This window comes from Bactrocera tryoni, chromosome 5 (assembly GCF_016617805.1).
Source record: "Bactrocera tryoni isolate S06 chromosome 5, CSIRO_BtryS06_freeze2, whole genome shotgun sequence".
Lineage (NCBI taxonomy): Eukaryota > Metazoa > Arthropoda > Insecta > Diptera > Tephritidae > Bactrocera > Bactrocera tryoni.
Window position 1 is genome coordinate 3551127 of NC_052503.1, and position 23591 is coordinate 3574717.

A 23591-nucleotide genomic window follows, 5' to 3' on the forward strand; every position below is an offset into this window, starting at 1 on the left:
TTGCGGGAGAACAACAATGATTTTAATCGATAGATGCTTAAACTGCTGCTGTACGACCTTGAACGCGAAGCACTCACACATACACACATATGTACATAAGTACATATATTTGAGCAAAAGTGTGCTATAATGTGTAAAGGATATTGCGCCCGCATTGGATAAACTTTTTAACACTTCAGTTATCACTTTTCAATCATTTTTTATTAACGGCGCTTCTTCTGGTCTAACGGTACTTGTACATTTTTTATCATCAGATGGCTGTGTTTGTATACATACATATGTAGACTCTGCATCTGATGATAGAATAAACAGTTTTGTTATTTGTGTGGTATGACGAACTGCATCGACATCGCCCACACGCAAAAGCTGCATAAGCAACATTTATGGCATTATTATTACATTTAATTCAATGGCATTGCTTTTAAACGGAGAGGTCGGCCACAATTATGTTCTTCTGTTCCAATTCCAATCGTTGCAGATTTTTCTGAATGAAATCATTCACTGTTACAATGAATTGCACACACCCAAACTCACGCCCACTTTGTTTAGTGTTCCGTTGTTGCCGTTGCCGTGCACGGCACCTGTTCCACCCTTGTCACATATTTACATCACACAGAATAAGTTCACCCCCAAAATCGGCTCTCTTTACTCTTGTTGGGAAAAATTTTTGTACTTTCTTGTTGTTGACATGTGGTGACATACAGTACTGTGTAAATTTTGAGAATGTGGACTTTGTTTAAACTCTTAAGATGTCCAACTAAAAAATAACCGAAATATTTTTGTGACTACATCTATAAGGTGGTCTTTGAAAGAAAAATGTCACAAACAGTTGCATGGCCATTACGTATTTTTCGATTTTAAAGCTTTCTATAGCTCGAAGTGACCCAGTGATTATGTGACTTTATTAAGATTTGGTTTCCCCCTAACATGTTTACCCTACGAAAGTTCTTATTTTTTTTATCATGATCTGTAAAAATGTACAGATGTTTGTATGCAAATCTGTATCCCCCGCGACTTGTGTCAGCCGCTACATAAGTCTCGTGCGACACTCTGCAGATGTGATGGCAGCAATGAATACAACTGTGTGAAGGAAAGGCGCATCGCCTGAGAATATAGAATAGAAAAGCTGACCTAGCCGAATAGTGGTTACACAAACTTGGTGAAGTGTTGTTGATTTTTTGATTGTTTTCGAAAAATTTCGCAGCAGAATTGGCAACTAAAAAGACACACCGACTAAATATACAATAAAGAGGCAAAGAGAAGAATACGTTCAGTAACAACACAAAAAATCAAAGAAAACCAACTTATTTAGTAACTATATTTTTGGCAGACCTCTGTTTTACGTTTACCTGGTACCCACATATAATTAATAGTTATGCGATCAACGTTATGAGATCACCGAAAACTTGATAAAAAGAAAAGCGAAACGAGCTTATTACTCGCGCATACTCTCGTTTATTTACATACTGTGGTCAATTTAATATACATATGTATGTATATACATATGTACATATATTTACATATGTATGTGTAGGTACCTTTATTTGGTTTTATGCAAACCGAATTATGAAGAAAGTAAAATATAGTTTATATATGGAATATATGTATGTATGTTATAAGTTTATATAAGTATGTTATATATGTATGTATATATAAGCACGTTTAGGCAAGTATATATTGATATGTATTTGAGTATGTTTATACGAACAACTCTGAAAATAAAAATAAAAAAAAACAACTCCCTAAAAGTGATAAGCAAAGGTACGACCATATGTACATATATGTATGTATGTATGTATGCATATGGTTTCGCTACATACATTTGTATTTATATGCAGTATTTGTAAATCCATAGAAGTCATCTACTACAAAATAAGTCAATTCGTAATATTTCGCCGAAAATCTAATCATACATACATACAAATATATAGAAGACAACACGCCACCGCAGTCACTAAAGTAAGAAAGCATTCGGCGCTAAATCATACATAACTGCACAGTGTGACTAGCATATATGATTTTGGGTAACAATTTCAAAGTGAGCTGAATTATAATGCTTATAAATTCTTTTTTGGGATTTCCAGTGTAGATCATCATAACGCAATATTTTAGGCACAAGAATGAAAGAATATATATTTTTTTCATATATCCGCAAAATTTCAGTGGATTTTATTCAAAGTTGTACAATCTTATAACAATGGTATTGAGAAATCTAATTAATTTGGAACTAATCATGGACCACAATTTCGAGTAACAAAGCACAATAAAATTATATCCCTTTTTTATATATGACACTTTAATCAGATAAACGTTCACTAGCTTTACTTTTTTAAATTCTTTAGTCAAATACTGTAAATATGCAAAGTTAACATTTAGAATCACTAAACTACTGAACTACAATTTTATTTAAAAACGCTTAACTTATAACAAACTTCACTTAATCAAAACATGTTTTTGCAAAATAGATTAGTGTGAGAACATTTTCATTTATGTGTTAAAAGAACCAGTTGGGCGAAATATATTTCTTTTTTTCTTAATCGAAAATGGAAGTAAAACAAACGAAATGTACATTTTAACACTTACAGAAAGTTAATTTTGTTCGCATTTTTAGTACATAAAATACACAGTGCGTGCACTGAAGAAAGTTTCTTCAAAAATATGTATAAAAAATATAAAACATACCGCCAAAATGAAAGAAACAAAATATTAGTCGACTACCAAAAATACACATCTACATATATGCATATACGATGTTAACTGAACTTTATGCAAAATTGCTTCATTCACTTTATTTGCATTTAGGTTAGCGCTTCCAAAACTTTATTGTAGGCATTGTGTACTAAAATATTTTATTTCTTCCTACAAATACTCTCTTTAACTGTTTGTGCATTAGACGGCTTGTACGTTTGACTAGTGCTAACGTGCAAATTTAGTATGTGGTTCGTCGGTTTGTGATTTCGTTTTATTGTTAGTATTTCTGTGGATATACATACATATGTCACTTCTATCGTCTGTTTGACGCTGTCCCCCACCATTAATATGCTTAATTTTTATTAAAGCTTAGCTTTAGTGAAATATCCGGTTTGTTTTTAACATAATTTTGTTGTAGTAGCTTTCGCTTGCTATCTATCTACACACATTCATATCTCCATAAGTGTGTAAATATAATCACAAGCCCACATTATTGTAGGTAGGTTTCAATTTAGCGACAGCTAAGGTGAGCCTTTCCAAAGAAATTTTTGCACGATCAATTCAAATAAAAGTAAATACATATACTTCATACATATCAATTTGCACGCAAACTTAGTTGTAACAGTAGCAATCGCATAGAACTAATTTATTTCATATTAAGAACGCAATGATAAAACGGGTAAGCGAAGTACAGGAAATAAATGGATAAGGAAAAACAATTTATAAATACATTAGCTCTTAATGACTGGTTTTTTCTTCGTCTATTATCGTAAGTGGATTTATTTTTCACATTTTAATTCATATCGAGCTTCATTACTCATTTTTGCACATGTCGGCGCTTTTTTAATGCCTGTCAAACGACGTAATCGATAAAATTCACATGTGGTAGCGAGTGAAAAATCCAACAGGAAAAAAATTTCTCCAATTAGATTTTTATTTTACATCCTTTGAAATTCACACACACACGCACATTTGATATGAAAGATGAAGTTGTTTTCACGCTCAATACTCCTTAAGTAACATTTAATTTTACATTAACACATTAATTTTAACTCGAAGAACTATTAATATTTACTTTTTATGGAGTTTACTATTGAACTTTTCTTCAACGCGTTCCAACACTTTCCCTAATTTTTCTACTGCTTCGGCAGCCGGGTCTGACTGATTGCAAATTGGTGGGAGCTCTATTGAAATACCCCGCTCAGTGTTGCCGAGTTATCGTTTATTTTTCACTCCTATTTCATTTGTGGAACTAAAAGTTAAATGGTGTGGATCTGGGCTAAATAATGTTAAATCCGTAGTTGAATTTTAAAACTATATTACTATTGTCTGTTTGAATTCATAAAACTTCTTAATGTATCAGCAGAAATAATGTTAAAATTCTAAATAAGAGGAATAAGCGAACAGCAAGCACATCGAGCATGTCAATATTTTTTGAAAAAAAAAAAAAATGCAAGATGAACGACTCTGCTCTGTTTACCAAACGTATTTAATTGTAATTTCGGTATGGAAATTTAACTAAAAATGTAATGTATAAATTACGAAAGATTCTTAATCAAATTTATAAGCGGAATCTATAATCCAAAACTATTAAAAGATTGTTATATTTATACATACTTTCAAAGAATGGCTAATATGCTCAAATTCTGTTTAGCTGACAACCCACTCAAAAACAGCTGTTTTTGACAAACGGTTATTCAATAGCCTTGTGGTTATCAGTTTAGTAGTTTTAAATTTTATTTAAAATATAATTTTTAACTAAGTCTTCAATAAAATTGTAAATAATTATTTTTTATTAAAAATGCTGTCTTTACGCACGCTACTGCGAGGTAGTCGTTCATTAGTGACAATTGGTCAACATGGTGTAAAATGTGTCACAACTTCCAAAGTTAATTTTAATGCACGACTTTTAGCACCAATTTGCTGTTCGAAAGTTCCACAACACACAGTTGATGCGCAACAACATCGATTGTACGCTTCCAAAGCAAGCTCTGGCACCAATCCTAATAAAGTTGAAGATATACGCGTTTATTATGGCGGTTTGGCGCCGAGGATGAAAGCTGTAAAAGTATTTTCCCTTGCCACCAGCTTGGCAGGTTTGGCCGCACAACCGATACTATTGGAACAAGGATTGAATATGGGTGGCAAGCCAATGGCAGTATTTCTGTGTGGTTTTGCTGGTTTCTTCACATTCGTGACACCGCTGTTATTGCATTTTATCACGAAAAAGTATGTTACAGAAATTCATTACAACCCAAAATCGGAGGAATACACGGCAACCACAATATCAATTTTGCTATTTAAGATTAAGGTTTGTGAAGAATTTGTCTCTGAAAAACACATTATTGTTAACAATAAACATTTTTTACTTGCAGACTACATTCAAGCCAGATGATGTTAAGGTTCCTGAAGTTCCTGGAATGTTTACATCATTTCTGGTGCATGATAAACCTCTGTTCGTTGATCCTGCCCTCTTCGATGACCCTGAACACTATGCACGTATAATGGGATATGATAAACCAGTGGACTACAAATTAGATTTAACTAAATTGGACAAAACGAATAAAAATGATCAGTGAATTTGTAGAGCAATAAATTAAATGAATTTAGAAAAGTTAAGCCGTTTTTACGAATATATTGCCACAAACTTTCAGCATTTAATTCTGGATGGAAACGATATCGGCTAGCGGCCAATATTTTACCACTAGGTCATAAGCATTGAAAGGGTACTTTCATTTTTTGATAGTTTGTCTAGGTGGGAAAACACTGTTGGAGTTAATTCTAAATAATAATTCAAATAAGTAGAAACCTTGAATTTGATTGCCTTTCATTTATTTTTATTGGATATGTGAATATTTATTTCGAGGTTTTACATTGCTATTAAATCTATGATAGCCACAGCTCCAAAACTGTTAGAAACAGCTGTTTATTTGTTTACCTCGTTGCAGTTTAACAAAGCGTGTCTCTATTATTCCCCAGCGAAGAAAGTATAATAATATTATTAAATAAGTAAAGCGTTGTAATGTCCAAGACCGACCTTAAAATATTTTTAGAATTTAGGTGAGAATACTTTATTTACAAATATTTGCTTTGCCGTACTTTAACAGCTCACAATTTTAGTGCTGGCGCTGAATTGCTATTTGGAAACATTAAGCGGCGGCAGGTAACATTGAATGGTGACGAAAAGTGTGAGTGAACTACAAATATATATTATATCAGCTGTAATGTCTTATAAATTAACATTTCAGGGACCATAAGTAAGCTGCTCAAGTGGATGCACGCCAATATTTTGACAGAGCGTCCAGAATTGTTCATACAAGATGACTCAGTGTAAGTTCTCAAATTGATAGCTATTTAGTAATATGCTTGAAGCGTAAGTTCAGCTAAGTATCTACACATTGAAACAAATATTTTGTTTAATATTTCTAATTAGTTGTCGCTTTTGTTTTGTTTTTATGCAGGCGCCCCGGCATATTGGTGCTTGTGAACGACACGGATTGGGAGTTACTTGTAAGCGTTTTCGAATTCATGAAATTATTGTTTATATTGTTACTGTTGCTATTCTTCCAGGGTGAACTAGAGTATGAAATACAACCGAATGACAACATCCTGTTTATTTCGACGCTGCATGGCGGATAAGTGTGATTATGGACCAATGCATTTTTATATCTGTATAACTTAATTTTTTATATATTTTTACGCAAATTAAAAAAAAAAACACATTTTTTACTCTTAATTTTTGCAAAAAATTAATACTTCCAGGGGGAGATATTAAAAATACAGTGGAAAATAATATTGATCTATTTTATTGTAAGCAATATAAATATGTATATCCATGGTTTGCATATTAGCTACAATAATTGGTGTATGTCTATACTATTTAATGGTTCTTTATAACTAGTAGCACATTGGAATTGAATTTTGAATGCGTCTTAATAGCGCAAAGCCAGCGTGCTGGTCTTTTGAATCATAATGCCTATGTTCAAATCCCACGCACGGTGATTATTTCAAGTGCGTTGCGCGGTTTTTAATGATGTAAAATTTTACTCCCGAATAATCATGTGGGCCTTTGCCGCTAGCGGCGAAGGGACGTAATGCTGACAATAAAACTGTGCGCGCTTTTTGCTGCAAAAATAAATTTTCCAACTGTTGGTTTCATTCAATTTAAAAATTGTTTATGGTTATTATTTCTTTTATTTAAGAAAAAATGCACTTTTTTAATTTAAATTTTTTATTACATTTTCTTTATTTTTGCTGAACATGCAACTTATACTCGTAAATACATATGTATATACACACGGCAATGTGTGTAGTAGTGATTACAGCAATTCAAATATTTATTACGCAGATTACTAATTTCCAATTCGATAAAAAATAACAGTACACGCATTATAATGAGGATATCGTATATACATAGTTATGCACTAATTACTGTAAAACATAGACCTTACTTTGTGATACGAAAATGTGACTATGCTAGCGAACGTTAAAATATTAAATGTTGCGAAAAATCATAGATTATTTCACTTGTGTCTACATTGTACAGAGACATTTGCATAAATATTAAAGCTTGTGGTAATTTTATTAGACAATTCAAAATATAGCGGATTCCAATTTTATGGTTTACTTCAATTCTTGTTTTTGCAAATAAAAAATTGACACTTCGAAAGAGAATTCAGCCAATTCAGGACTTCATATAACACTTGTGTGTGTATGTGTGTGTGTGTGTGAAGGAAAAATTAATTATACATACACATATGTGGGAGCTTATTAAAACTGTTTTGTGGGTTTCGTATTATATTTTAAGTATTTAAAGCGAAAGGCATATAGCACTGGTTCAAAGATTTACAACTACATACATACATATTATTTAACAATATTTCATTTTGTTTTACTCTGCGCCTTTTACAATATGCACTTATTTGTAATGAAAATGCTTGAAATATATTTCTGTTTATTTCTCAAACAATAATTGGGGCGCGTACCTAAGTAGTTGGCTGTGGCTTAGAACTAAAACTATAAACCAATTGAAACGAAAAATATACAACAAAAACAACAAAAAAGAGATTACATACAATGTATGTATGCATGTAAGCGCCATTTGTGTGTGTTTGTAAGTATGTATTCTGAAATTTAGTTTTGTTGTTGTTGTGTGTACACATAAAAACACTTAGCATTTAATTATCGTATTTCACTAATTAATATTAAATAATTAATGATAAAATTATTTAAAAATTATTGCTAAGTTTTTTTTTTAGTTTTTATTTTTTTGTTTTTGTAATTGTTCGGTACTATGTGCTGTTTTAACCTCGTTTTTTCTCAACTTTCGTGCTTTTCGAAATGTCGCAGAGAGTTGCGCCTCGCCCGCAACTACGGATTGCATTGGTCGGTCATGCTTATGCGTTCCGTTAAGGCCGCTTGTGTTGATTGTTGTTGTTGGTTGAGTTCCTTGTGGTGGGGATGGTGTTTCAGCAGATGGAAGCGATGGCGGCGGAAAATCACCGTGCTGTCGCCGACGGTGGCCGCCGTGCCGCTGGCGTTCGGCGATGATTTTGTTGTTGCTTTTGTTGTGGCATTTAACCAGCTGGTTGTGACATCCGCTGGCTCGTGATCGGGCGTCATTGAGATGTCGGACAGTATGCCGCTTTCTGCATGATGGAGACATGATTGATTTTCTTTTTGCAAAAATTATAAACCGTTAGTGGAAATAGTGTGTGGAGACAAGAGGATGCAACACGGTAATACAAATACATACATACATATAGAGTGATAGTAGTTGGAAATTATTTACATTTTAGAATTTTGAAACCATAACGAATTCTCAAAACTGCTAATAATACTGATAAATAAAGTTGAAATAACTGACAAACACACATACATGCACTTGAGCGTGTGTTTGTGTAAGCCAGGCTTAGACTGCAAGCTGTGGCAGCATTTTTCGATTTTACAAAAATAATAACTTAAGTGTAACTGTACAAATAGTTTTTAGATAAAAAACAGTTAGTCAAACATAACTTTTTAACAGAAACACTAAACTAAAAACAAAAACAAATAAAATTTAACAAATACAACAAACAAGAAGCATTCAAAAAAAGTAACTCAATTCAAGCTCAATACCCATGGAGAGTTGACTGACAAGCGTGGTTGAGCGTTTGGCGCGCGCCGAGCTGCCATTTCCGGCGCCACTCTTACCGCTGCCGCTACGACCGCTGTGACCGCTGCTGCCACTGCTACTCAGCGTGTTTGTATTCGTGCCGCTGGCAGACGCATTCGCCGCCGTTGCGCCGCCAACACCGCTCAGCGTGAGAGTTTGCGTCTCGTTGATTAGCTCCAGCGCATGATGGCTGCTGACAGCGCCCGGCGTTGTTTTGCTGTTGCAGGCGTTGCCAACCACGCGCTCGTGCCCCGAAGAGCTGCCCGTGCTAAGTGAGGAGCTGCTGGTGCCGCTCGACAGTGAACTCTCGGAGATGAAGGAACTGGGCCGACGTGCATCCTTCTTGACATCCAATTGCATGCCGGCGAAGGAGTGACGCAGTTTGGGCGCTTTAATGAGAGGAAGGTGGAGTTAGTTTTCATATCAAGACTTCAGCGTTCTACTCTTACCTTTGCCGAGCTGTGATATTGTTATGGAGCGATCGTTGATTTGATTGTTGCTGGGGCGTATGTCGAGACACGGTTTGCTGCCGATTCCCATCGAAGACATTTCGGCTAGGCGAATTTCTATGAAATACATAAAGGGAAAATGTTATTTTCAAATATAAGTAACAGTTCTAATAACGGAAATGCTAGATGAAAACTATAACTCCTCGAATGAAATGGAAGTAGTCGGAAAATTTCAAGTTAGCAAGCAGAAAGTGAACTAGTCTGAAGAAGCGTGAGCTTTTAGCAATAATCAAATATGTCATTAAAGATGTTTTCACTTTCTTAACATCATACTACTGGATTTAAACCCTCTCCATTAAATTACCTCGATTTCGATTCGCTTGTTTCCATAGCAACTTCGATATTTCCTCGGCCCAAGCATTTTTTATGTCCTCCGACATGCACTGCAACGTCCAAGTATCTTCCGGTTTACGTTTACGGAACCAAATCTCAAATTTCGTTTTCGAATCGCCCACATGCGCAGTTAATCCGATATCTGACGTCTTAATGCTGTTCTTATAGATATAAATGTCCAAGTTCTGCAGCAGAAAGGTAAAAATTTTCAATTTTAAAAACTTTGTCTTTGAGTAATTTTCAATAACCGCTAACCTTTTGGTCTGGAAACCGGCGCGCTTTACTAAACAGCACAAGATCTTCGAAGAGAAAGACTTGTCGCAGTGACTTTCTGCCGGTACGTCCTTGCCAAACCAGAAATTCATTTTGTCGCAACAGACGTCCTTGTTCCTTCACATTGACATCGCAGTCCCGCAACGAGTCCATAGCTAGCAGATCATTGCCATGACGCAGTTGAAATTTAACCATTTCTTCAGCGCGGTGCAGTTCTTCCACATCGGCGGCGATCTCCTGTAGTGCGGCACCCTGTAGAGTGAAAAGTACAAGTGGTATTAAGAAGGAGAATATGTGGTCAAAAAAAACGGCGTTTTGCAGATTGTAGATATAATACTATTTAGTGGGTTTACTTATGACTTAGGACTTTGAAGAAGTGAAGTGTTATTGTTGCATACCACAATTTTGTAAGACATAGATTCGGCCACGGATTCCTACAGGAAAAGTGAAATTTATTAAGCTCTCCTAAAGATTTACGACTTTATCGACCATGAAACGAAATATTCAACTCTGGTTGAATTTTTCCAACACTTCGAGAACTATTAGTCATTAATGTTTTTGCGGACAAATCGTAAAGTTATTTTGCAATCATCTCCGAATCATTCCAGTGTAAAACTAGTCGAAAGTTCCATAAAAGCTCTAAGTACCACTTTATGAATGAAAGCTTTTAATTTTACTCTACCTTTGAAGGCCGAATCAAAGCTTGGATTTTAACTTACCTCAACGGAATTGCAAGCTTTGACCAATTGTTGCAATAGTAAGGCATATTTTCCCATACGCTGTACAGGCTTCAGTAAATACGAGGCCAAGTCCATCTTGTCATTTAATTCGAACTGTTTGGACTGTAAAAAGAGAAATACATAAGAGTTATATTAGATTATAAGTGATACCCACTTCCATTATAAGCTTAAGAAGCTTTTTTAAGCATTTAACATTTTTGTGGCTTTCATGCGAGCTTTTTAAAAACTTTCACGAGGCAATTTAATGTAATAAATTTCTGATTTTGGTTTAAGAAAAATCCCACACATTCACTCACCTTAAAGAATGCCGTGCCGTATTCACTCATTAGCGTATCACTTTTCGGTTTGTTCTTGTTGTAAAGCGCATACAAATAGAATTTCGACTCCATTTCCAAGAAGGCGCTGCCAACCTTCAACGGGTTGCGCTCATAACGTTCCAGTTCATTGAGAAAATGCCATTTGTGGAATTCGAAGATCTTCTCAATGTTGCCGAAAATGACATTACGTTGGCCGCGTAACGGCTGCGGTATGTCTTCGCGCAACAACTCGTCAACATAGTTTTCAATGACATAATTCAACGAGTGTACATAGTCGCGTTCCGTGCCAATCATTTCACGCATGATCAATAGAAGCGTTCTACAAAACACAATTCAAAAGCGAAATAATGGAGACGCACAAGGTCAGTGTTTGAATGAATACAGAGAACCGAACAAACGACAGCTTACTTTTGTATTTTCGGATCCAAGCAACTGATTTCATCCAACTTCGACAATTCCAAACTTGAGGCGTGGTACTGCAGATGCGCATTCGCCTCCATGGGTGAGTGTATGTCATTATAATGTTTAATAGGGCGCTCATAGCACTCGAAATCAAGCTCATCGCTGTTGAGACACGAACTATTTAAATTAGAACACAAAGTCATGCCATCGACGCTCGCAACTTACCCCTTGCTGTACAAATTGACCGCTTCGTTGAGGCTCTGGCACGAGCAGACGCGCGTTAACTTCAGATTTCCTTCGCAGCGCTCGCAGCCGCCCACACCGGAATCGGCAACCTTCGATTGCTCCTCCTCGCCATCCTCCATTTCGAGTTCCTCACCGTCTGCGTCCAGCATTTCATCCATATCCTCCATATTGCGACTCTCACGCCAACACTGACAGGTTTGACCGTCAAATGAACCGATTCCCGAACTGGAGCGATGACTAAGGCGATTCATGCGCGGCAGCGGTGTACTCGTTATAACGGCGACATGTTGCAGTTGTTGTTGCAATTGTTGTTGTTTGGTTAAACTGCTGGTGACGCTATTGCTGCGATAGTTGAGTGTGAGGTTAAGACTATTTGGTTTATTGTTCTTATTGTTGTTGGTGGTTTCTGCTAATTCCGTTTGATCTGTCGTCGGCTCGTTGTTGCTGTTTTCTCGCTGTTCCTGACGGAATTTCTCAAGCAATTGAGTGGCGCCTGAAATTTCGGCCAGCCGTTGCGCCTCCTGTAGTAAGTGGGCCTCGAGCTGGTGTGTCAGCAGTAGTTGGTATAGTCTGGTTGCTGCTTCTATGCGTTCTCGCGCCAACTCAAGCTTTTCAGCGAAGCAATCGAGTGCGGACTTCAGGTTGACGGCGCTCTCGCGCAGTGGTTCAATGTTGACTGCCGCATCGTGCAGATCGCGGCCCTTGGCCAAGTGTTTCTAAAAGGGTGAAAATCAGTTAGTTATTATATACTGAAAAAGAATTGTGCTACGTACAATGACTAAGTGAATTTTTTATTTTCTAAAAACGACTTAACTCTAAATAACCATATTTTACTTGACGACCGTACTTCGGTTCTACGCTTTTGGAAACTTGGCCACCATTTCCCCGTTAGAAGCTCAAATTCAAACATATGTATGGTATACATATCTCAGAGTTTCAACAGCAGACCGAAGGAAAGTGGTAACAAATTTTCATCTTATAGGTCTTTGGAGACCTATAGAGCAATAAATATTGGTGCTATGTCCGAGTTTAGTATCTGGTATGCAAGACGATCGTCTTATATCACTTTGAGTTCAAAACACGAACTGCGGGATTCTCTTCATGGGAATTATTATATAAGTCCCAGAGCCATGAACGAAAAGTATAAACTATATTGAAGTTTGACTTGAACGTTTAAGAAAATGTAGGTTCCGAGTCGGACATATATAAATGGAATCGTTAAGGAATAGTTTAGTATGTTATCATGTTCTTATCATGTAGTTTTCTTATCTTTGGAGCATACTTGGGTGTATTCCAAATTAATTTTGCCATAAGTATTTGTACAAGTACTAGAGAACAAGAACTTACAACGTATACGACCAAGTAATATGCGGAACGTATAGACGCTGTGTCGCTTCTAAGTTCCCATCAGAAGATAAATGCTTAGCACAAGAGACTGATACAGAATTAACAGTTTAAGAATCACATCTAATTCATTCTGACAGAAGAGCTAATCTGACAGAACATAAAGAATTCCAAAAACAAAATCTATTACCATACCCTTAAAATACATTTACACTTTTCATTTTATAACAGTTATCATGTTTCTGATGTAATATTTATTTATCCACTTATCAGCTCCGATCCAATTGTGGGTTCCTACACTTCTTGTATTATTGTAGCAAAGTGCTGAGTATATGTACATACATATGTACATATGTATTTATACTTACCATCGAAATGAAATAATATTTTTCGAACTCTTGCTCCTGCTCTTTAATGGCGGATTCAGAGTCCAGCTGAAGACTGGCGAAGCGTTGTAGCGAGTCATTGCCGTCACTGGTGATCCAAGATGTTACCTGTAATTTGAAAAAAAAAATGTGAATAAGATTTTATAAAAAGGAAAAATTATTGAAAATAATGATAAATGTTAAATAATTATAACCTAAAGTTAATTTTGATTTACAAAGTTTGCAGGTGGAAACGTTTGTCGGTTGTGCTCAATAGCCAGAAGTTAAATTTTGGATTCATGTTAAATTAATTATCGCTTTATGGGGTAAGGATTTACCCATAACTGGTCTCTTTCCATAAGTGTCTTCGTGTCTTGTTAAAAAGCTACTCAAAAAACATATTCAGCTGAATTTGGATGCCTGCAACTCTCTGGGTCGGCTAGTCATGTTTTACTACATAAATAGGAGAAAATGTCTAATCCGATCAAATTAGACCGGGACTAAAGAAAACTTTAATTTGCAAAGCCTTCAAAATAGGCTTCTTTTAAGCATATACAAGCATACGAAAGCTTGATTCAATTTTCTATACACTTGTAAGGGATGGCCTTCAGTGTGTCTCCAGCGAATTTTGGGCCCATTCGCTAGCTTGTTGAACAGTTTTGACGTCATTTTCATAAACCCACGTCTCGCCACTAGTAATGAGTCTATTATTGACACGCCTCATACCCAAATATTGGCTAGTCGAAAAAGTATTTTCGTATTTTGTCAATAGGTGTCGTTGCAGTCGTACAGGTATTTTGTATAAAAGAGTGAAGAATGGCATGCAAGCCACCATTGAAATTTGTGAAGTTTACGGAGACGATGCTGTATCAGTTCGTGTAGCATAACAAGGGTTCGCTCGCTTCCGTTCTGGTAAGTTCGGAATTTCGATTTACACTGATGGAATAATGTGTCTAGCAGAAAAATGGCAAAAAGTGGTCGACCAAAATGGTACATATTTGTTTATTTATTTATTAGAAAAAATATGTATATATAAAAAAATATGTTGAATTTTGATTAGAAATGCGAAAAGACTTTTTCGACCACCCAATATTAACCAAAATATGTTGACACAATCGACAAGCTAACTGACATATGTATGTATGGTTATCGAATTTCACTTGAACATGAAAAGAGGCTGTACTATTCCAAGAAAAAAAGCTTTTCGTTTCGGTTTGCGCGCGCGTTTAAATGGACCAGTCCGAGTCAAATTTGATCAGTTGGAATGTTGTTCTTTGGATCGACTACGTCTTTAGCCTAAGCATTTGGTTATATAAACAAGTGTAAAATAAATAAATAATAATTTTTTGTACGTACTAGATAGCAATAAATCTGACTGACGGAAGAAGACACAAGATAAAATATAATCTTATCATGCAGATTTTGAAGAAGTAATTAATTTATGAGTATTTAAATAGTGATATTTATAGAAAGCAAGGTAATGTTTGACTTTCTTCTTCTATACGTGTGGAGAACCGCTCTTAAGATTCTCGGTGATATCATATTTGATAAGAAAAGTTTTATTTTTTGGTGTTGTTGTGTAGTGTAGTTACCAAACGCTTGATGTAATTTGATAACCCTTTAAATAAATAACAAATATTTAACTATTTTGAGGTTTGACAATTGGCGCAAGATACAAAAAAGTATTGCACATATTCCACATACACACATACATGTACGTGCTGTAGCAGAAAAACGCAAAGCAAAAGCAACCAAACATTTTAGCTCGACGCTTTGTAAATAACATAAACACCTTGCAATTATTGTGTTATGTTATGTTTGCCCTCACATGAGTATGTATTTGTAAATGTGTGTGTGTGAGTATATGTATATGTTTTTGGGTATGTCAGCTCTTGTTGTTATAAACAGTTAGTTAGTGCTTATTAGATACGTATATATGTATGTATGTATGCTCATAAAATTAATATTTGATAAGGAAAGTGATATGGAGGCACTCGATTTTCGAATAGCTGTAAGGTGGCGTGAGGCTTCAGCGCTCATTTTATGGAACTAATATTAACTGCAAACAAGAGTTATTTCAAAATATAATCCTCTAAGAAATTTTAAAATTTTTTTCCAAAGAAAATTTTTGTAAAAATTATGTGAGTTTGTTTTTTAATATTTAGGATTTTTGGACTAACAGTTGTGAAAAAATAATTTTTTGAAATTTTCATTAAAAATAAATATAATAATTTTTCCTTTATTAATAACACTTATTTGCATACAAAACCATTAGTATTATGAAAAATAATTAGTTTGGCTCAAAATACTGAATATTTTTAGTTCAATAAATTATAAAAAAAAATTGTTTTAAAATTTTTTATTTAATTGAATTATAATTTTTTATTAATAAAAAAAGAAATTTTTACTACGGTAACTTTTACTATATTTATTAACTGATATTTTATGTTGCTAAATAAAAAAATATTTTATTGACATATTTTAATTATTGAGACATTTTTAGCTTTATTTTCAAATTAATAAAAATATGAATAAGAATATTTTAAATAACGGCAGCCCTAGCTGATAATGTGTATAAAAAAATTTTGAGGAAAAAAATACTTATATTTTTAGCAAAAAATACATATTTTTAATTATGGAAAACAATTTTTTTTTTGAAAATTCTTTAAAAAAAATTTTTTCAACTAATGGCAAACCTTACTACAATTATTTGATTATCAAACCATTGAATTGAGTAAAAAAAATAACAACAATAAAAAAAATATTTTTAATTATGACTTATGATTTTTTGGTTTAAAAAGTATTTGTATATACATTTCATATTTTTAATTGAAAAAAATTATTTTTTTGTTTAAAATTTTTTATATTTTGTTTTTTTTTTTTTGTTTTTATTATAATATTATAGAAAAATTTATCTTATTCAGTCTTTGGGGACTAATTTTCCAGACATTTATAATTAATTTTTTAAATTTAATTTTATTATCAGATTTAACTAAACACCCTGTAAAATGTGTGCAACCGTCGAAAAAATCGCACTTAATCGAAATTTACTAATAGACATTCTACTCTGCATATAAACAGAGCGGATCTATACACAACACATACATACACACACACAAACATACCTATATACAAACATACAGATGTAGATATACAAATTATAGTCGGCTATTTTCGTAGAGATAAGCGAATTCGCTCCCATTCGTTCACTAGTACTCGCTCGGTTTAGTTGGCACAGTTTTGTGTCCGAATAATTGTATTAAGTATTGACACACGTACAAACAAACGCACATATAGTATATTTCAAATGGAGCTCACGCACAAAGAACGCACGGAAATGGTAATAAGCAAACAAAAAGCACAATTTTCTAGCTAGAAATAGAAATTTCAATATTTTTTCCAACGCAGAAAAAGCACATGAGCAAAGTGCTCAGCGGCAAGGAGAAGCCCTTCGATGGCCTACGCGCCCGCACCATTGTGCTGCTCACGCATCGAACTAACGGCGCAGAAGTTTTCCTGAAGATGACTCAGAGCCAGCCTCTGCGCATGAATCGCTACACCGCTTGGAAATACTGCAATCTGTTGCACACGGCCTTGCGCCACGGCACCCCACAAATACTCGAGCTGATGCAGCAGCCGCCACAACAACAATTACTGTATGCATTAAGTAACTATTGGGCCTATCATACGGATGCTCTATGTGCTTGCATACTCGAGTATTTACAATTGTTGTTGCACAAAATCAGCTTCCACCAGAACTATGCATTCTTCACCGGCGCTCTGGAAGCCGACATCACCAAGGAGTGGGATCTGGATCTGTGGTAAGTATGCAATTAAAAGAAAGTCGTCATAATTGTATTTTCATCACTCCACTTGTCGCACTTTCAGTTTTCAGTTGTGCACCGACATCTTTGATTATTTGGACCATTTGCTTACGCTGCAACAAGCCATCTTTTCGAGCTTGACCTTGCAACAGCTCGCTGTGGCCACACCCGAGACACTGTGTCGCCTGCAACCGCTCATCAACATCGCCGCCGAATGCAGCATTCTATATGATCAGGCATCTAATGCAATGGCCACTGTTTGTGGCAAGTTGCCGCCTATCGATGTGATGGGCTTATGTAATCGCTTTTATGCGCTCTATCAGCGCTTACGTGGCTTCTACTGCTCGCTGCAGCAGGCGAAGATTATACTGAAAATGGAATCTGTGCCGGAATTGTCCACGACCGTGCCGGATTTCTTGGCATTTAGTAACAGTAGCACTTGTGGCAGACAACCGACCGCACCGCCAGTGTGGCAAGTGGAGTAATTTGTGGAATGGAGAGGCGGTGCTGTGTGTTGGAGCGCGGGTATTAGAGTGAGGTGGGGAGGTGGCAAAGCAACAATTGTGATCGTAATATATATACCATATATGTATATTTTCGGATTAAATTAGATTAGATTAGATGTTTAAAATTATATATGTGACATACGTATGTGTGTGTGGGTACACAGACAGTTAGTTCAAACGATTTTATTTTTATTTAGATAACTTTTTTTTAGCCAAAATTGAACGTTTAATTGATATACATAATTAATCGAAAACTATTTCTAGACAATATTTCGGTTTATTGCAAAAAAATTTACTGCAATTATGTAATTGAAAAATAATCCAAGTATTTTAATCGCATTAGCTAAGTATTATAATCCGGAAATATAATATATAAACTATGCTGTATCAAAATGGGCTTTCTTTTATGTAAACTCAGCCGTCATGTGATGTTATAACAGTTTAATTATTGGCTATCATCTCTTTTCTCTCTAACATTCGAAGTGTGGTAGCTTCTGAGCAAACTCAATGACATTCATGGTTTTAATTACGTCAAATTCGGTGACAGTCATAATTAAATTCATCCTAATGGTTCGTTTTTAATTTTAAGGGTTGAATTTGTTTAAAATACAGACAGATCGAAACTATAATATAGTCAAATAATATTCGTCATTCTACCAGGTGTGAAGTGAGCGTTAATATACAAATGTGTTCCTGTTTGGTTGGCATGACATCTGTCAAACATATTCAATAACCTTACAAATAAATAACATCATATTTTTTTCATTCCGCTGAAAATGTCAAATTTTTTACCGAATAGTGATAATTTGTGGAAAGTTTTAATATTTTGATTCCATTTGAAGTAAAGTCGCATCGAATGCTTGTCGAGGCGTGTGGGGATCATGTTCTATCAGAAGCAACATGCGAAAGATGGTTTCAACGGTGCAGAGAGAATGATTTTGATGTGAGAAATGAAGAACGTGGATGACCACCAAAAAAGTTTGAAGACGCCCGATTGCAAACAATATTGGATAAAGATGATACTTTGAGTCAAAAGCAAATGGCAGCCATGCCAAACGCTGCACACCAAACACTTTCAGACCGTGTGAAAGCACTGGGAAAGATCCGAAAGTGTGGAATATTGGTGTCATCTAGTGAAACTATTAATACTAATCGCTACCGACAACAAATGATCAATTTGAAGCCTGCATTCAACGAAGAACGACCAGAATTCGCCAGAGGACACTTTAAAGTAATTTTGTTATACGACACAAATCAAAATCGCTTCAGGAAGTACTTGGCTGGGAGCTGCTACCTCACCCGCCGTATTCACCAGACTTGGCTGCTTCCGATTTCCATTTGTTTTCATCGATGGGATACGCATTGGCTGATCAGTAGTTCGATTCCCACGTAGAAGTCGGAAATTGGGTGTCTGATTGGTTTGCTTCAAGAAACGAACTTATTGGCATGGTATCCGCAAATTGCCAGATGCGAGTTCAAAATGTGTAAAAAGCAATAGTCAATACGTTTTTTCTCTCCCATTCAAAATTAGTTTCTCATTTTCAGAAAAAAAATGCTCATTTCATACCACTCACTTATCTTGGCTAAAACAAAATAATATTGATATTAAGAATCACATATTTCGCTATATTTTCTCACATGCGAGGAAAACTGAGTCAACATTTCGAGGACAGAAGAACTGGATGCCACCCACCTACTCATTATATGCATGTATTTATGTACTTGTGTATATTATATTTCCATAATCTAATCTTCTTTGTGTCATGGCAGAGCGCGTAGTCCACTTATATGCGGCATGTGTGGTCCCAATAAGTACTCGTTTGTCCTTTTTATTTACATTTATTATAATATTATTTACTCTCAATTGTGCGGTGACACAAATACAGGCATGCAAATGCCATATATGTACCGTCAAATCCCATTGTCCATTCACCCGCTTTTGCTGACGCTTGAAATCGTGCGACACAACGGTATCGATGACTTGTTTACCAATAATTTTTGCTGCGATAAGACACGACAAATTCAATGAAAAATGTAATTAAGTCAATGCAAAAGAAATTAAGGCTTCCGAGGCAGCGAGTGGAGACGGGGAAATGGGGAATTCCAAGTGGCCAGAGATACAGGCAAATGAGCTTATGCGTAGACATATAGTGCATAGTGTGTATTGTAAGTATTGTCGATTAGAAGTACACAAATTGAATGTTCTCAGAGTAATTAGAAGCAGTTTGTATGTTTCATGGTTGAGGGTCTGATGTTAAATGTTCTTTAGCCGAAAAGAAAATATTGTGCTCTCTTATCAGTCTAACACTCGATCAATATTTAATTATAAAGTACTATACGAGGGCTATATATCACGACGAATGCCAAATAGCATTTGCAGTCGGAATTCCCAAAATGACTACACGCGTCTTGATATAAAATCATATGTATGTACTACTTATGTGGCTAAATGCGAGTGCGAACGTTGATTTCGATGCGTCATACCCTCAAAAATAGAACAAATGTTATCGGAATATAACACACGTGATAGATCAATTGAAATCTGAAGTTCACTCTACATAACATGATCCACCTCAGCTCTCTTATCGCAATATTTACATTTGAAAAAAAAAAAAACAAGAAAGTTATAATTTTGATTAAAATACTTGAGAGTATGTGAATACTTCATCATTTCTCTATGTGATTTATGTCAGTTGCTTGTTCGTTTCACATAATGCAAAATCTGCAAAATTTCCATGTTTTACTTACAAAAAGTCGAGGGCACAATAGACCAAAGGTCGCGGTGCATTTCCCATCAATAAATCTACAAAAATGTTTGTCAAAGCGTCAGTAAGTTTATAATCACGTGAATTTCGAAGATTTTTATGATTGGATTATCAGATGGACCAAGTCTGAGTTGAGTTGCTCGGTTAAGTCTACTAAGAACAACTAATATCGACTTGTGTTGTAGTGACAAAGGTTCTCCTGTAGCTGAATACTCGTATGTGCCCTCAATCATTATCCGTTTGTGAGTACACGTATCTAGACCTCAATCGCATACCCCTATTACGGTTTACAACTCCACTCAGATGACAAGAATTTAAAACAATTCAATTTCAGATCAGTCAAACTCTATTTTGATATTACATACTTCAACTATTTTCAGTTGAAGTTTCATTGGTGTTACCAACCTAGAAACTGAAGACATGACAGATAACACTATTTAACAAATCTGTGGGGTATTTGTTGTGTCCTGATTACGAATTTAAGTTCAAAATTTTCCATCACATTCAGCTAGTTTTGTTTGTCATTTTAGTTAATGGTGGTGATTTGACTTCTACTCCCCTTGACTACAATACAAAAAATCCTACGTGTTAGGAAATTTTTGCTGTCATATTTGGGTTTAGCAACCAAAAATTAGCAAGAAACAGTCCCAAAATGACTATAAACTAGTGTAGTTAAATAACATAAAATTTTTAAGAAAAATCAAAACAATTCAATTCAGGGAAAACTTATTAAAATCGACATTAGTTTTGATTAATATTACGTTGACAAAAATGTTTCTCGGTTGTAATATTTTGACATTGCAGTCAACCTTACTGGCTTAGTGTTGAAATCCGTAATACCACAAAACGCGGTAGTTTGGCAACACTTCAAGAGAAACTTTTTTGAGGGACTTAGTTGATATCGAAAACATCAAATTTGAAAATTTCAACCAAAATGCAGTTGAGGTTAAAACCGCGATATAAACCACTATTGTGTCAATTGATATTTTAAAGTGTTGCAAAATGATTATATATAATTATACTAAAACGCTGATTTATAGAACAGACCTTGGAGCTATTTTTGAATGTTTTTTTATTTTATAGATTCCTGTTGAAATATTTGTGGCGAGCAAATTTCTCCGTATTTACAACCATTTTTTATTACAATTATTTTTTATATAATATTATCAAAGGGTTTAAAATTGCATGAATTGACAACAATAAAAATGCTGTTATAAATACCTGCAGAGAGTAAAAGTATGTGAAAAAATAAACAAACTTCACACCGGAGCAAAAGCGAATGAATGCCATTCGTAGAATGCGTTGATAAAAGGCGCAACAAAAGGGAAATTTTCACGACACGCGTGCGAAATCTTGAAGTGCATAACGCCACACACTTCCCTCGCTGTGGCCATGTTTTCACAATGACAATTTTGCAATTTTCTCGCAATCAAAATAGTTTGACTTGCGGCAATGTCAGAATGCACTCTTTGAGTGCCCATGCAAAGTGCTGCAGTGTTGCAAGTAGAGCGCGTGCCACACTGCAGCAAATAGCACGCCTGCTACCGTTGCCGCCATGGCCTTAGCTGGACTTTTTAATGAATGGATAGCAGCGCCATTCAAGAAGAGGAACGCACACACACACAGCAGTAGAAAAGCGACAAGAGCGAGCGCCTAACCACAGAAGTTGTCTGCGACGCGGCAGTAGCTGCAACTGTCTTGTTTCGTGCTTATTGCTGCAATAAAAACTACATATTGTTGTTGCTGCTGTTGCCCCGAGCGATACTATCAATTCAATTGACCGTTGGAATAGCAAAAGCAACTATAACAAGTCTAGATGCCGCGGTGTGGGACAGTGGCGTTAACTGAAATTGCATTGTGGTGCACGCGGCAGGTGATCGTGGCGATACAAATGCAGCGCCGCGCGCTTGTGTGTGTGTGTGTTTGTAAATATAGTGTGCGCCGCTATCCATGCCTGTTGCAAGTCTTACAGCCTCACTAATTCACAGACTGCGCGCATGCCACGCTCTCCGCTTACTCCACAGCGTCGCGTAGCGACCAATTGAGAATTTCTTTATCCAATTTTCATATCTAATGGGATTTTAATTTGAAAATTATTAATTAGTAACTGACAATGTCAGTTTGTCTGTCTGTCCGCAACGGACGCGTTGGCGCATAGCATAGCCGCTTTGGGGTTCGGTCTGTGTGTGTGCGCGTCGGGCGCGCGCCGTTGATGATGATGCGCGTTATGTTGCACGCGCTTGGCAGCGCCTTAAGTGGCATGCGTGGAAATTGATTGCCGCCGCTGCACTGCCACAAAAGGTTTACCGCATGCGCATGTGGCATGGTAAAAGTTGCTGCCACTACCATTTGTGGTGGCGCGCAGTTGGAGCTTTGGCTGCTCTTAAGCCGCCGTGCGTCTGTGTATGTGTGGTAACAATTTCTGTAGCAGATCATAAAGCATAATTGAAAAATTGACAAATGATGGAAATGTTAGATTTGTGATGTGTGATAGAGCAGTGATTTATACGCCTCGTTGATGGCGAAAAAAATTGTATTTTTTAAATACGCTTAGTTGCACCAGCGCACGCTTGGCTTATAACTGACGCGAATCAGCAAACAGCATTAGGCATCGAAAAGAAAGTGTGCATCTTAAGTTTTTAATTTGAAGATCGTAGATTTGTGTAGGTAAATTATTTTCCCTTTTCCTTCTCTTGTAGAAAAAATCATATAAATTTCACCGCTTTGAGGGTTCTGTTGCATGCGAGGAAAATTTCACTCTTAAACCGTGTCACTCGTATGAAAGAGTTCCAGTAGCCATCGCTTTTTAAATAGAGCGACCAAAAGGCCGTTAGCCGTTAGCGCAACAACAATAGCAACATATGCATATGAAATAATTTTCAACTAAAATATCGCAAAATGGTTGATATATGCATTGTACAGGAGCGGTCCGATAAGTCCTTAGCTCCATCACCCGATAGCGCCACTAACGCAGATCACTTTTCTGTCGTGTGAGCATTCTAGCAGACGTAGTTTTGTTTTTAGTTTTTTTTAAAGAATAGAAAAGGAGTTGTAACGGACGCTTTTTGATTTGGATTCTGGATTTTGAAAGGGATCTTGCTTTGTGAAACCCGAGAGCGCTT

General features: G+C 35.8%; 5 protein-coding genes across 12 annotated transcripts in view; 3 read left to right on the plus strand and 2 right to left on the minus strand.

Annotated features, from left to right (window-relative positions):
- LOC120777448 (elongation of very long chain fatty acids protein 6) overlaps nt 1–3875 on the minus strand; it is a 40239-nt gene extending 36364 nt beyond the window's left edge. The window contains exon 1 of one of the 2 annotated variants that reach the window (XM_040108764.1): nt 3767–3875. The gene's annotated coding sequence lies outside the window, so the exon portion shown is untranslated. The other variant, XM_040108765.1, reaches the window with a different exon arrangement.
- Nucleotides 3876–4397: 522 nt separating this feature from the next.
- On the plus strand, nt 4398–5310 carry LOC120777416 (transmembrane protein 70 homolog, mitochondrial). The gene is made up of 2 exons (XM_040108716.1): nt 4398–5002; nt 5067–5310. Exons 1-2 carry the CDS (start codon nt 4493–4495, stop codon nt 5268–5270), a joined length of 714 nt encoding a protein of 237 aa, XP_039964650.1. The 5' UTR covers nt 4398–4492; the 3' UTR covers nt 5271–5310.
- A 306-nt stretch (nt 5311–5616) lies between these two features.
- On the plus strand, nt 5617–6427 carry LOC120777885 (ubiquitin-related modifier 1 homolog). The gene is made up of 5 exons (XM_040109447.1): nt 5617–5751; nt 5812–5879; nt 5940–6021; nt 6153–6201; nt 6262–6427. Exons 1-5 carry the CDS (start codon nt 5714–5716, stop codon nt 6328–6330), a joined length of 306 nt encoding a protein of 101 aa, XP_039965381.1. The 5' UTR covers nt 5617–5713; the 3' UTR covers nt 6331–6427.
- Nucleotides 6428–6904: 477 nt separating this feature from the next.
- LOC120779145 overlaps nt 6905–23591 on the minus strand; it is a 185721-nt gene continuing 169034 nt past the window's right edge. For 4 of the 7 annotated variants that reach the window (XM_040111358.1, XM_040111353.1, XM_040111354.1 and 1 more), the window contains 10 exons: nt 13378–13503; nt 11645–12381; nt 11426–11596; nt 10997–11336; nt 10680–10802; nt 9943–10212; nt 9659–9872; nt 9295–9411; nt 8809–9234; nt 6905–8366 (listed from right to left, as the gene is read on the minus strand). In XM_040111358.1, the coding sequence (XP_039967292.1) occupies nt 8062–8366; nt 8809–9234; nt 9295–9411; nt 9659–9872; nt 9943–10212; nt 10680–10802; nt 10997–11336; nt 11426–11596; nt 11645–12381; nt 13378–13503 (2829 nt within the window). In that variant the 3' untranslated portion in view covers nt 6905–8061. The remainder of the gene's footprint in view (nt 8367–8808; nt 9235–9294; nt 9412–9658; nt 9873–9942; nt 10213–10679; nt 10803–10996; nt 11337–11425; nt 11597–11644; nt 12382–13377; nt 13504–23591) is intronic. The other 3 variants (XM_040111357.1, XM_040111355.1, XM_040111356.1) reach the window with 3 other exon arrangements.
- LOC120779146 (huntingtin-interacting protein 1-like) lies at nt 16590–17833 on the plus strand. Its single transcript, XM_040111360.1, has 3 exons — nt 16590–16714; nt 16783–17195; nt 17263–17833. Exons 1-3 carry the CDS (start codon nt 16682–16684, stop codon nt 17681–17683), a joined length of 867 nt encoding a protein of 288 aa, XP_039967294.1. The 5' UTR covers nt 16590–16681; the 3' UTR covers nt 17684–17833.

What these genes read in the sequence shown, in the direction of transcription:
- LOC120779146 (XM_040111360.1), top strand. Translation starts at nt 16,682, where the DNA reads ATGGAGCTCACGCACAAAGAACGCACGGAAATG. An exon ending in ACAAAGAACGCACGGAAATG is followed by an intron (nt 16,715 to 16,782) that starts GTAATAAGCAAA and finishes TTTCCAACGCAG; the next exon opens with AAAAAGCACATGAGCAAAGT. An exon ending in GAGTGGGATCTGGATCTGTG is followed by an intron (nt 17,196 to 17,262) that starts GTAAGTATGCAA and finishes TCGCACTTTCAG; the next exon opens with TTTTCAGTTGTGCACCGACA.
- LOC120777885 (XM_040109447.1), top strand. Translation starts at nt 5,714, where the DNA reads ATGTCCAAGACCGACCTTAAAATATTTTTAGAATTTAG. An exon ending in ATTGAATGGTGACGAAAAGT is followed by an intron (nt 5,880 to 5,939) that starts GTGAGTGAACTA and finishes TTAACATTTCAG; the next exon opens with GGACCATAAGTAAGCTGCTC. An exon ending in TTCATACAAGATGACTCAGT is followed by an intron (nt 6,022 to 6,152) that starts GTAAGTTCTCAA and finishes GTTTTTATGCAG; the next exon opens with GCGCCCCGGCATATTGGTGC.
- LOC120777416 (XM_040108716.1), top strand. Translation starts at nt 4,493, where the DNA reads ATGCTGTCTTTACGCACGCTACTGCGAGGTAGTCGTTCATTAGTGACA. An exon ending in TTTTGCTATTTAAGATTAAG is followed by an intron (nt 5,003 to 5,066) that starts GTTTGTGAAGAA and finishes TTTTACTTGCAG; the next exon opens with ACTACATTCAAGCCAGATGA.